Genomic DNA, 12980 nt, shown 5'->3' with positions numbered 1-12980 from the left:
TTAATTTTTTTTATTAAATTTTAAAACCCAAATTCATATTTATTTTAATTGACATCTATCAATTTCTAATAATATTTTTTTTATATAACAACAATAATTTGTAATCACATAAAAAAAATATTATTAAAAAAAAAAACTTTCAAATGTTACTTGAGAATATATTTTGTTTACATTGGCTCCATCCAAAGGTCTATAAACAAAGCACCACCAAGAACTCAACATCAGGGGGCTTGAATTTCTTGTTCCATCTTTCTAAATCACCCCTTTTGTTTCCTTAAATTGGTTAAGTAAAAAAAAAAACTTCTTAGAGTATTTATTTTGGTCAATGTTTTTGCTTTTTAAGTCCTTTGAAGCATTTGGACTTGGCAGAGATGCAACATAGGTTAGGCCTAAACCTAATCTATAACACATTTGATTTTTTAGTTCCTAATCCTTTGAATTACCGTTTTTATCCTATCTGCTAGAAGAATCATTGGAATTACAGATAAAATTTCACACCTTCAGCAGATCTGGAGAACATCTGGATCACTCAGCTATTTTCATGACAGTTACATGGGTTTATAGAGAGACTCGTGCATGTTTTCAGCATTCTGAGAGTGTTCTAACCTTTAAGTTTATTGATACTGTCATAGTTATCAGATCCTGTATATTATCCAGTTTTACGTCAGATGCCTCTATCACAAATGGCTCAAAATGTCAACAGAAATGTTGGATTTCCATTATAGTATATTCAGTTGGTGTTCTGGAGTTTTTTTAATGCAGAGTCCAGCAGGGATGAAGTCACTAAGCATAGCAATTCCTTAGATAGTGGCATTAAATTACTAAACAATAATCAACAATGTTAGTAGAGGGTGTGCCAAGTACCAAGTTGAATAGAGGCCAGTGAAGGACAAGTTCCAAACTTTTAGAATCTAATAAGCCTCCAAGGTGTTTTACCATGTAGAGGGTAATCATGCTGAAATTGAAGGTGAATAGTTGCAACTTCTCATGCCATTGAATTTGGATCTATTTTGAGGTCTTTATGTACTGTTCGTTATGCACGAGCCAACAGGGAAAGATACTATCATGTTCTAGATCAGATACAAAGACCCAAGACCAAAACCCATTTAAATACAATATGCAACCATACAAGACTTTCCTACAAATTTCAGCATGTCAACAGTGACATATTACACTAAGGATAACTAAGTTCTAGCAGATTATATTTGTAATCATGCATAAAGCACATTAGAAGCGCAGCCACTTAGCATAACTGCAGTGTAGCACACCACCTTAGTCCACACAGCTTCATCAGAGGTACCATTTAAAGAATTAAGTCCATATACTGGAAGACTGTATAAATTGTGTAAAATCTCTTCTTTCTCCTATCCTATGTTGGTATTTACAGGACCAATCATGAGTGCATGAGTAATATTTTACAAGAATTGGTGAACTCTTGCATATAACAAGATCAGCAGAAGAATCTACAAACATGATCTAAAAACACCTTAAAAAAGATATTATAACTTTGTTTCTCCTACCATTTCACATCCAGTGTAAGAGGTTCTGGAGGAAGAAAAACGGGTCTCAACATTGTATATGACATATTGGACATCAAATTGGCCCACGAAACCGAAACAGATTCAATAAAAGGTTTTACCTTCTTGATTGAAAGAGGTTTGAGCCTGTTTTCCTCCACTCTGGCCAGTATCTCAAACCAAAACCTTTCAAAACTAGGCCTTGTTCTCCAATCAGGAATCGTACGATTAAGAGTAACATTATTCCTTATGTCTCTTTCTAATTCTATGCGGAACTTTACAACAGCTGATGCTTTAATATTTGCTTTGAGAAGGCCAAAAGACTGACCTTGAAGAATCTTACGACCAAGAAGACTCCTCAAAACTTTCTCCAACATACTTAATTTCAAACTTACGGAATCAAGTGGACATGCTTGTTTTTTAAACATACGACCATGGTAACATTTTTCTGGAAGCATCTCAATAGCATCCTCTGAAATCAATGTAGTTGCTATGTGTGCATAAGGGTTTCGAGCTCTATAAGCAACCAAAGATGCAGACCCTGATATGCGTATGGGAATCACAGCCATGCAAGTTGAATGCAGAAAGGGCCAAATGTCACTCTTTCCCCCACTACACATGGCACTTCCATTCATTAGTAGATCAATATCAGAAGAGTAAAAAAGAGAGATTTCTTGAGCTCCTTTCACTTCTACTGTAATACCCTCACCAACAAGGATTTGTTTCAAACCAGTGTATGAAACATTCATCTGTCAGACAGAGTCAGAACTCAGATTTTATTGAAATATCAAGACCACTCGTTATCCATAGAATTAACTTGAACATATCATAGATTGCTTTGAAAAAAAAAAATCATTTAACAACAGCAGGGCAATCGTCAAATTTGCCAAACGAACTAAATGCAGAACAACATAAAAAAATAGCAAACTATCTTCAACTTTCGAGACATCACTCTACAGACGAAAATTTTTATGTTAGGCTGTTAGCAATAAAAAATCTGAAGTAATAGTTAAGGCTACAAGCCTACAACAAAAACACATAAGAAAAACAAAATTGTTCATTGTCTTCAACACACCTATTGTTATATAAGACTCAATCTTTATTCTGTAGTGGATGCACGAGTGGTGATAGAAGTGAATCTTGACCATATGTCCATACTTAGATGGGTCAAGATTGTTACAACTAATATTAATATTAATCATCTATGTTAATTACAAGGCTGATATTTACTCCTCTCAATACTTTTCTTTTGTTCTTTCACGAGTTTCTCCTAGTTCATTGGACTAGTGACTGATCTCACTTATAGTATTGTGACTGTCGTTGGCTCACTCACATACTCCCCTCAACGTCTACACATAGACATGTATACGAGTTATGGTGTATGCATTCACCATATAAAGAGTTTCTATATTATCATTCATTAAGAAGTGGACTTTTAACTTTAACTCAATATCATAAAATCGACTTATAAAGTGAGTTTTGCACTCACTTAAATATCATGAAATCATGAAATGTCCTAATCAATGTAGATCTCTATAACACACCCTCACGCCTAATATCACTTAATCACAAGTTTATTGATTTTTTTAGAACAGGGATTAAACCCAATGGTTTATCCCACAAACCAAAAGTCATGAGACTAATGCATGCGAGAAAGTAGAGTACCAATTCACATACAACTATGCCACCTACATATTGCTACATTCGCATAGCTAAGAATCAAACTACTGATATATGCTTAGAGGAACACGCTACCAGCTTCCTGGGTCAGACCTTGTGAGTTGGTCAGTTTATTGACTTATATAATATCAAAATTTCTAATGGTTTGACACTATAGGGCATAAAAATAAAAACTTCTCACTACATGTTGGTGTGTAAGCTTTTTGTTCGTTTCTGGATAAGAGTTTCAGCAATCAAAGTAAAAAAAACTACAAATTCGAAATGAAAAAATAAACAAAAAAGAAGAAAACTTTAGGACGTAGCATACAAAGATCTAAACTGAACAAGAAAAAAAAATACTTACGGGAAGGAATAGCGAGAGGTTATGAAGGGAATCAACACGTAACGAAAAGGGGCCTTCTAATTTGAGTGTGGGAAGGAGTGGGAAGGAACCGAGACGATGAACAAGAGAGGGTAAATCGGGAAAGGGTGTTCTGAACTTGTTCCACGTGGCAACTTGGTCGGCGAATTTGAGGGTGAAGTTACCGGTGCCCAATCCGATTCGGAACTCGTAGCTCTGGGAAGTTCCGAATCTGACCTTGGCAGCATCCAACTTGGCCACTCTAACGTCGTTCGAATCCCACTTCTGCTTCGCCGACACGGCCCTCAGAACATCCTTGGTTTCCACAAATCGTGAAAGTGAATGAACAGATTCAAAAAATTGAAAAGAAAAAAGATTGAAAAGTGAAGTGTGTGTGTGTGATGGGGTACCTGGAGAATGTGGGTTAGGTTGGAAGAAGATGCAAAGGCGGTGAATTGAAGGAGAAGTATGAAGAAGGAGAGAGGAAAACGAGCTGTTATCATCCTCGCTGCGAAACGTTGGATAGCTCCGACGAAAGCAGAGGTGTCGTGATGGGAACTGCAGATTCGCCAAGCTAATTCCGATTATGATTTATTTTAGGCTTATGCTTGCAGATCAATTCAAATCTACACTGTGAAATGTTCAATACACTAATCTAAAATGTTCCATTTCTTTTTAATGATTTTTAAAAAATTGTGATATTTATATATGTAGAATAAATCAGAAATTTTTTATATATAAATCCGAAAGGAAACTAATAAATCACTTCGGATTTTATTTAAAAGCGATGATATAAATGATTATCCCAATGTTAAGATATGTAAATAAACATGAGTTAAAGATTATTTATAACATATTATTCTTCTGAAAATCTGAAACTTATACTCACTTTCATCTAAAAACTTAAATAAAACATAAACATATCTAAATTTAAACATATAACAATATTTTCAAATTTTCCCATTTATATGTAAATATAAAGTCAAACACAATGTTAAAGTTTTAAATTTTATGTTAAGTGTTCGTCTTAAATGATAGAGTGAAAGGAAAAATTATCTTTATTTTATGGTGTTTTAGGTACGAGGAAGAGATAAGGATCAATATAGAATTGATTTAGTGAGACTAAATATATTATTTGCTAAATATTTTTATTCATGGTTCTTTATTTTTTATTAAATTATACAATTTTTAAGTTTACATTTTACATGTATTTCTTTTCTTCTAGCTTTTTTTTTCATTCTATTTATTTTTTGATTGGTGATGGTTTTCTTGCTTCTTCTCTTTTTCACAAAATTAACTCATGTACCATTTTTTTAATAATTAACAAATTTTAAAATGTGTACTTGTTTGAAGTGAAGCTTATTAGTATCTATATACAATTTTTGGGTGTAGTTAGTAATGGACTTCTTTATATATTTTATGGACATTTCTGTTCTATTCTTTTAGAAATAAAATTGCTTAGTATTTAGATTATATTACACCATATCTTAAAATAATCTTGAAATTATATAAATATTCATGTTTACTTTGAATTTCATGCCTTCAAATTTAAATTTTATTAACCTTATGGAATCACATCTCGTACTTAATTGATATAACTTAAGGTGATAATTAAATTATTCTTTGCTTAAAATTTTAATTTTCATCTAGTTATGGAGATTATAAGTTTGATATAGAGGTATTTTTTTTTAGGTAAAGATAATTAAGGAAACAAATTCGTGTTTTTTTATAATTTTTTATCTAAAAGTTCTATATGATTAATTAAGAACAATGGCCCAATTGTTCCAACCTAACTAGTTATAGACAACAATAAGTATGTTAATAACTCTAATTTTATAAATACATTGTCACAAAAAAAAACATAAAAGTTATTCTTTTACCAAGTATATTTGAAAATTAACTCTTCAAGATTATAAGGTTTCACCACAATATTTAATCCCAACTTTGTCTTAGTAAATGTTTGAGTGTTTCTTGGTCTCAACCATTACATAAAAAAAATTCATACATTCATTATAAGATAGATATAAGTAAGAATAATGTTATCTAGAGGATAAAGTTTACAAGAATAAAAAAATGATAGAAAGAGAAATATGAGATAGAATATGTGATGTATCATAGAGATGAAAATAAAAAAAAAATATTATCATGAATAATAAATTAAACCTTTTATTACAAACTAAATTTGATAAAATAATTAAAAAATTCACAGCCGAAACTATATTTTTTATAATTTTATTATGGTATAAATTATGTATTATATTATCATCACTAGTCCAAATTTTACTTTTTAGTTCTGTAATAAAAAAAATATTACTTTAATTCTTATACTATTATCTTTTATTTCTACAAATTTTAGAGGATAAAATAGAAAATAGTATATTTAGAAATTAAAATAATATATATATATATATATATATATATATATATAATTTTAAAAGATAAATAAGTAATTAATTTTTTATTATTTCTCATAATAGCAACTCATCGCTCTTCTACTCGCTGGATTGACAATCCATGTCTCACGCGCTGGGGCTGCGGAGCATAGAGACGGCGTCGTTTCCATGGGCGTAGATTTGCACGCGCTCGCATTGCAATGGTAAACTATTTGATGCACAAGCATTGGATGAGACACACAAAAAAATGAAAACGAAAACGAAGAAGAAAGAGAAATTAGCATTACCAATTTCACACCAAGCTTGCTCCATAGATCAAACAGCTTCTACTCTGCAAGCTCCTTCACGAAACTACCCAAAGGTACCTTCTTCTCACTCTCTCTTTCCTTTTCATTTTTATTATTTTTGTTTTTCAATTCCCTAAATTTTTCACATTTCTTTCCATCAGATGTGTGATTTGGCGATTTTCAGGACCCAGTGATTATCCAGAAAACGAAATAAAAGTAAATTCAGACGCTTTGGGGTTGTTGATGTTGAGAAGTGCCAACACATTACTCAAAAATTCGTTGTCTGAATCGGAATCGATAGAGAAAAAGAGGGATAGGGTTTGATTGATGGGGTGTGACTGTGGGGGGAAGTTAAATTTGAGAAAGCCTCATTTTTATGAGGTTTTTTCCTCTGCCTTCAGCTCTCACAGACTGGTAACTCTCCAATTTATCTCTCTCACACACACTCTCTGCTGTTCTCTTAGACCTAGCTTCATGTTCTAATAGTTGTAACTATCCTTATGAATGAAACAAGGAGATTCAATCTGAAAATTAGGGTTTACAACTTATGGCGCTGGTTTCCCTTTTTTGCACAATGCATTATCTTTCTGCTTCTACAACAATAACAAGCTAAAGAAAGTGTGTTTAAATGGGAAAAAAATGTTTTTTTTTCTTTTAATAAAATTTTCTAAGTTACTGAAAGTTCTAAACTTTTTTTTTTTTTCCTGAAAGACACTATTTGTTATCAGTTGTGTACAAAAATGTGTTGATTGAAGAACGGATACACTCTTAGTTGGAGTATCCTACTCTTGTTCTAGTCTTGCTGTGTCTTAAATAGGGCTTCAGAGATGTTTGATGTCGCTTAGTCTTCTTATCCAATAATGTTTATCATAAATTGCTTGTTGAAATTTTTATGTTTTGAAGTAAGTTATTTTGTTTGCAGAAAATTCCGGATGGGTTTGTGTGTCGCATGGAGGGAAGGACGTATGGGTCACTTTCATTGATTGGTCCCAGTGGAAATGTATGGACAGTGCAATTACTTAAGCAGGACAATGATCTTTTCTTCCATCATGGATGGTCGTCATTTGTGGTGGATCATAGTCTAGAATGTGGTGACCTTTTGGTTTTCAGATACGAAGGTCACTTGCACTTTACCGTTCAAGTATTTGATAAGGATGCATGTGAGAAAGAGGCAGCATTTATTTCTGAATGCAGTCAAAGTTCGAGTGACTTTGAGGCAATTACGGGACAGAAAAGAGGTACGAAGGAGAGTTCTTCTTTGGACATTGCATTTGATGGTGTTTCAAAGAAAATGAGAGGTTGTAAATATGAGAATCAGGAACATGAACCCGGTTTTGTAGGTAAAGATTTATTGCGTTATGAGGTAGTAAGACCGATTAGAATGTTCAGAGAGACTGAAGAAACCTCTAAAGCGTGTTTGGCTAATGATGCCCTTGTGCCTTTTCACACGGACAATAGAAATGAAGGTACAAGTAATTTGATCAAATTCTGGTTCTCACACAAAATGATCTATTAAAATTGATGTAATGTAATCTTTCATAATAAGTCTGTACCTGTCTAGAAAAACTTATTTTGCATTAAAATCATTAAATATATGCCACATCATACTTTTCTTTAATACTTGCTTCTTTAAGTTTTATATGTGAAAATGCTGTCTAAAATACAATATATTGACAAAGTCATAAACTCATGATTGCTTGAATTGTTCAATGCAATGCAGAGGCTGCCATCATGTATAGAAGTGGAAAGGAAGATGGTAGTTATTTTCTAGGCGGAGTTTCATTATCTAACGTATCAGCGCAAGACGAGAAAAAAGTTGCTCAGTCATTTACTTCAGATTATCCGTATTTTGTTAGAATCATGAAAAGCTTCAATGTCAGTGGTTCATATACTCTGGTGAGTTGTTAGTTTCCAAATACTGTTGTTTTATGACTCTGCACTTACTTCTAAGTTACTTGGGTAGCGTTTCATTGGCTTGAGAAATTGAACTGATATATATTATCTTTTACCTTGAAAGTCATTCATCCTTCATATACAGAGGATGAACAGAATTTCAGATGTATACCATTAAAAGATGACCTCAACTCAATGAAACTTTCATCCATATAAGTCCTAATTAGTGAATGCCAACCTTGGTAGATTGGAACTATTATTTTCCTTTCACTTATAAATACATCTTGGACTGATTTTCCTACACCCAGCATATTTATTAAAATAAGTTTGTCTGTCAAACTATGTATAGTAATTGAAGGTTTTTTCTTATTCAATGTGCCTGCCATTAACCTTGAAGAAGTTATTTTTGTTCCTCTCTATGTGTGTGCACACGGATCAACTTCTTGTTGATGCTGATTTACAAATTTTGTAATGCAGAATATTCCATATCAGTTTTCAATGGCACACCTTCCCAATTGCAAGATAAAGATTATTCTTCATAATTTGAAAGGAGAACATTGGACTGTTAATTCTGTGCCAACAACTAGAGTACATACTAGTCACACACTTTGTGGAGGATGGATGGCTTTTGTTCGTGGTAATAGCATTACGGTTGGAGATATCTGTATTTTTGAGCTTGTGCACAAGTGTGAATTACGTGTTCACATTGCTGGGGTTGGAAATGATGGGTTAGACTGCCAGGTTGGAAGAGTGAATGCAGGACATGTTGGACCTCCCAGATATATGCCAACTAATGCTAAAGTAAACTCAAAGTGCATAAGAAAAGTTGATGTATCAAATAAAAAATGGCCCAAGATTGGTCAAGAAACTGTTTTATCCATTGACCTTAAGAAATCTGGTAGAGCTTCAAATGCTTCTAAGCACATGGGTCTTTGCCCTCAGTCCAAAGTTGCCCATAAAAAGCTGGGTAAGGTTTTTCTCTGTTTGCCCAATTTATGATCCATTCACATTCCAATTCTATGTCGATTTATATCTTATTTACAAAAGACATCTATGAAATTCTTTCATTTTCAGAAAAAAGGAAAACCGCATAACTCAATTCCTTTAGAATTGGAATTTTGTCACTTTGCTATTGAAAGGAAAAACAAAAATGATAAATATTGAATGCTTTCCTTCTATTAAGGTTTCTACCTTCCAAATCATGACTTCTGTTTTGAACTCTAAACAATGACAGCTACTCCGAGAAGACATCGGGTCGAAGATGAGCTAAGCTCACAGGCTAAAGCTGGTTTGAGAATGTTGTTTGCATTGGATGAACAAAGAGTAGCTCAAGCTTTTAGTTCCCCTTTTCCTAGTTTTGTTAAAATCATGAAGAAGTTCAATGTCAGTGGGTCATACACTTTGGTGAGTAATGCACAACTATTTTACATTGTATTGATATCTATATGAATTTACTTAATATGAGTGCTAAGTTAGTTAATGCCTGTTACATTGTAGAAAATCCCATACCAGTTCTCAGCTGCACATCTCCCAACTTACAAAACTGAAGTTATACTACGTAATTCAAGAGGTGAATGTTGGACTGTGAACTCTGTCCCAGATGCAAAAGGCCGAACAGTTCACACCTTTTGTGGGGGATGGATGGCCTTTGTTCGTGACAATGACATCAATTTTGGAGACACATGCATTTTTGAACTGGTTACTCAATCTGAGATGCAGGTGTATATATCTGGGGTCGGAAAGGAAGGGCCTGATCATCAAAATGGGCACATAAAACTTGATAGATTAGCTAACCTTCCATCTACTTGCTAACCTTCTTGTTTGTTTCTGAGAATCAATCTTCACTGAGGATGTCTGTCTTAAGAGACTCAGATTTTTTGTTTTATGTACATATTTCAGTAATTTCATCCTCTTTGATCTATTATATTAGCAAATTGGGTGAAGCATCTAAGAGTACAAGGCGTTTGCAGAGGTTGGAAAATCACAAATATAAAGTCAAAAACCTTCAAACTAAGTTTGTGTACTAAATTATTTTAATTGGACCAGTTTATTAATTAGTCAAGCCAAGTTGAGGTAGGTGTTGGATAGGCCTTTTCTTCCTGCACCTCCATAGTTTCTTTATGCACTTCCATAATTCTTTTAATTCTAAAATTACCCTAGGTCAAAAAGTCTTTGGTTTGTTTTCTTTATTTCTGAATTTGAAATATAATTATATTAAGGATAAATTATACTTTTCATAAAAAATACAATTTGAAATGTAATTATAATAAAGATAAATTAGACTTTTCATAAAAGAATATGGAAATGGAGTTGCAAGAAGATGGCACTAAGAAAAAGCTAAAGCTTATTATTATTTATTTAAAATTTAAAGGTTTTTAAATATTGGTATATTTTATCTCAATTTTTAAAATGTTTTTTTATATATTTATGTTAATATTAATTAAAATTATTAATCATTTTAAATATATCTTATGATTTTATGTTTAACGCCAGTTATATTTTCCTTTTTATTAGAATTCATTACTTACACATTTTTTTTATATTTCTATATTTTTATTGATATTTTTAATTTTAATTAAATTTAGATTAAGTTATAATGCAGATAGTATTTATTAATAAACATCTGGTCCATAGAATTAGGCATTCTTAAATTATTCGATCTCTAGTAATATGGAAAATATAATTTTAATAACTATCAATTAACAAAAATCTAAAATTTATCTGTACTAATTAATTTAACATTTAATATTTTAAAGAATCAAATTAATCCTTCACTTCTTATAAGGATCAGTTCATTTATTCTATGAGATTAAATCAATAAATGCACAACAATATTAACAATTAAAATCAATAATTATAAAATCCGTTAATTATTTTTATATATCAATATTCAACTCATCAGCAATGTTAATCTCAAAGAATGTTTGATGCTAGCAAATAATTAGAGAAGACACAAAACACATAATATATTGTTGGTTTGCTTAAAGAAACCAAAATTTTCTTTAAACAAAACCATTTTTTTTTATCAAATTTTGATTCTATTAAAATTTCAAATTTTTTTCTCCCTCACTTTCTCTTCACCATGATTGAAGTTTCATTTCCCACAAATAGTCTTTTAATTTATGATTACTACCAGCTATGAGTTTGCCATGTGACTGAACCCTTCACCTTTTTCTTTTTGCTAATGATATTTTTTGCATAGTTAACTTTTGTAATAGATCTTTTAAACAAAATTTAAAAAGTAAAATACCATCTATTCCAAAGCTTGAATAAAGGCCTTTAATGGATTATTTATTCACTGTTTACTTATAAATTTAAATAAAATAATAAATGCTATAATTTATTTTACATTAAAGCATTCAATTATTCCCACTCTCAAGCGTTTTTCTAAATATATTATTATTTCTATTTGACTGTTCAAACAAACTAAGAGTGTGTTTGTTTATAGTGTTTTCTTATAACGGATCTACAAAGATTATTGAAGTTGTTTGTATCTATTATTTTTTTACTGATAAACAATTACAACTCTAACACTGAAAAATAATCTTTTAATTATAAAATATAATTTCAATTAGACTCATCACATTATTTATAATTTTTCATAATTATTTTATATTTTATATTTTATTTAACTTAATTCAAATCACCTTACTTTCTTTCTATTTTCATTTTTTTATAAAAAACTTTCATGTTAGAGATCATTATACTACTTGACATCTCAGCTAGGTTAACATCTCAAGTAACAACAATTATTTATCATCACATAAAATAAATATTATTAAAAAAAAAATACAAAAATATAGGAAACTATATCAAAACTTATATGTTAACAAAAACGATGCATAGGTAGACTATACCTATTAATAAAAAATTCTAATAACAGATTAAATGGAATAAAAAAAAATTCTATAAATAAATAATAAATTAGTCAACTTTTTAACACTGAAAGCATAAAAGCCTTTTTGAGTGCTGCATTGTGAAATTGTACATTATGATACCTCATTAAATGATAATTTGAGCCCTTCTTTGCAAATTTAAGGAAATAAGTGATATTTTCAGAAGTTTTTTTCTTTTAAATTTACTTATTTTATTTTTAAAATGATGAACTTTTTCTTCTTCTGCCATGCAGTGAAACCAAGGTGATTCAATGGGTGGATAAGTCTTCGTAATTCGTTACTTTCAAATTTCTTCACAACTATAATTGCACGTTGAATTAACACACCCCAACACCAAATTACACATCTTTTTAGGAAACTATTTTTACCATAAAACAGCATTTACTCCTATGTCTAAATCATCTTCAACAAAATTCTTTTACTATGTGCTTTTAATTTGATTAACTGGGTTTTTTTCTTTCTTAAAAAAATATTATAGTTAAGAATGTTTTTTTGCATGATTTGGTATTTGGTAGAGATGTTTTTTATACTTGAAGATGTTTATACAGCAAAAACATAAAAAGAGTTTTAGAGTTTTGAATAGTGGAGGAATAATGTGCTGAATTGTAGCATCAATGTGACTTCTTCAGATTCAGTTTCTGGGAAATAGGACCTGAGTTTTGATGACAGAGTGTGTGGCAGTGAGGATGTGGTGAAGTGATGAACCCTAGAAATGATGAACCCTAGAAATGATGACAAGAAAAATAATGTAAAAGTTTAAACATGTTTTCTAATTTTTATCATTCAAATACATTAAATTGAATTTATATTTTTATTTATTTTAAATTATTTATAATTTAATTTTTTATTTAAATAAACACTATCAGGAAATCATGAAATAGAAATCAAGTTTAGAGAAAAAAAATTAATGAGTTGTTATAGTGACTAAATTAGAGATATTTTAAGGATAAAATAAATTTTTGATTTCTAAATTA

The 12980-nt window shown here is 30.9% G+C and overlaps 2 protein-coding genes across 5 annotated transcripts; one reads left to right on the top strand and one right to left on the bottom strand.

Moving 5' to 3' along the window:
- Positions 1-1341: 1341 nt before the first annotated feature.
- LOC137816461 (protein TUNICAMYCIN INDUCED 1) lies at positions 1342-4214 on the bottom strand. The gene is made up of 3 exons (XM_068619601.1): positions 3948-4214; positions 3541-3852; positions 1342-2266 (listed from the first exon to the last, which is right to left on the bottom strand). Exons 1-3 carry the CDS (start codon positions 4038-4040, stop codon positions 1517-1519), a joined length of 1155 nt encoding a protein of 384 aa, XP_068475702.1. The 5' UTR covers positions 4041-4214; the 3' UTR covers positions 1342-1516.
- Positions 4215-6119: 1905 nt separating this feature from the next.
- On the top strand, positions 6120-10031 carry LOC137816459 (B3 domain-containing protein Os01g0723500-like). 4 transcript variants are annotated; one of them, XM_068619598.1, is made up of 8 exons: positions 6133-6291; positions 6379-6631; positions 7140-7455; positions 7558-7683; positions 7938-8113; positions 8588-9077; positions 9345-9514; positions 9608-10031. In XM_068619598.1, exons 2-8 carry the CDS (start codon positions 6545-6547, stop codon positions 9920-9922), a joined length of 1680 nt encoding a protein of 559 aa, XP_068475699.1. In that variant the 5' UTR covers positions 6133-6291; positions 6379-6544; the 3' UTR covers positions 9923-10031. The 4 variants fall into 4 exon arrangements, with proteins under 4 accessions (XP_068475697.1, XP_068475699.1, XP_068475700.1 ...); XM_068619599.1 differs by having other exon boundaries at positions 6149-6291; positions 6402-6631; XM_068619596.1 differs by having other exon boundaries at positions 6120-6291; positions 7140-7683.
- The last annotated feature ends 2949 nt before the right edge of the window (positions 10032-12980 follow it).

The sequence above is a fragment of the Phaseolus vulgaris genome, chromosome 1 (genome assembly GCF_000499845.2).
Source record: "Phaseolus vulgaris cultivar G19833 chromosome 1, P. vulgaris v2.0, whole genome shotgun sequence".
NCBI classification, from domain to species: Eukaryota; Viridiplantae; Streptophyta; class Magnoliopsida; order Fabales; family Fabaceae; genus Phaseolus; species Phaseolus vulgaris.
This window is presented reverse-complemented; position numbering and strand designations above follow the sequence as displayed.

Excerpts from the sequence above, each read along its gene's own strand:
- LOC137816461 (XM_068619601.1), bottom strand. The coding sequence starts at position 4,040 with ATGATAACAGCTCGTTTTCCTCTCTCCTTCTTCATACTTCTCCTTCAA. Across the intron at positions 3,853-3,947 it reads ACCTAACCCACATTCTCCAG|GATGTTCTGAGGGCCGTGTC; the intron begins GTACCCCATCAC and ends GTGGAAACCAAG. Across the intron at positions 2,267-3,540 it reads ACCTCTCGCTATTCCTTCCC|ATGAATGTTTCATACACTGG; the intron begins GTAAGTATTTTT and ends TCTGTCTGACAG.
- LOC137816459 (XM_068619596.1), top strand. The coding sequence starts at position 6,545 with ATGGGGTGTGACTGTGGGGGGAAGTTAAATTTGAGAAAGCCTCATTTT. Across the intron at positions 6,632-7,139 it reads CCTTCAGCTCTCACAGACTG|AAAATTCCGGATGGGTTTGT; the intron begins GTAACTCTCCAA and ends TTTTGTTTGCAG. Across the intron at positions 9,515-9,607 it reads TCAGTGGGTCATACACTTTG|AAAATCCCATACCAGTTCTC; the intron begins GTGAGTAATGCA and ends GTTACATTGTAG.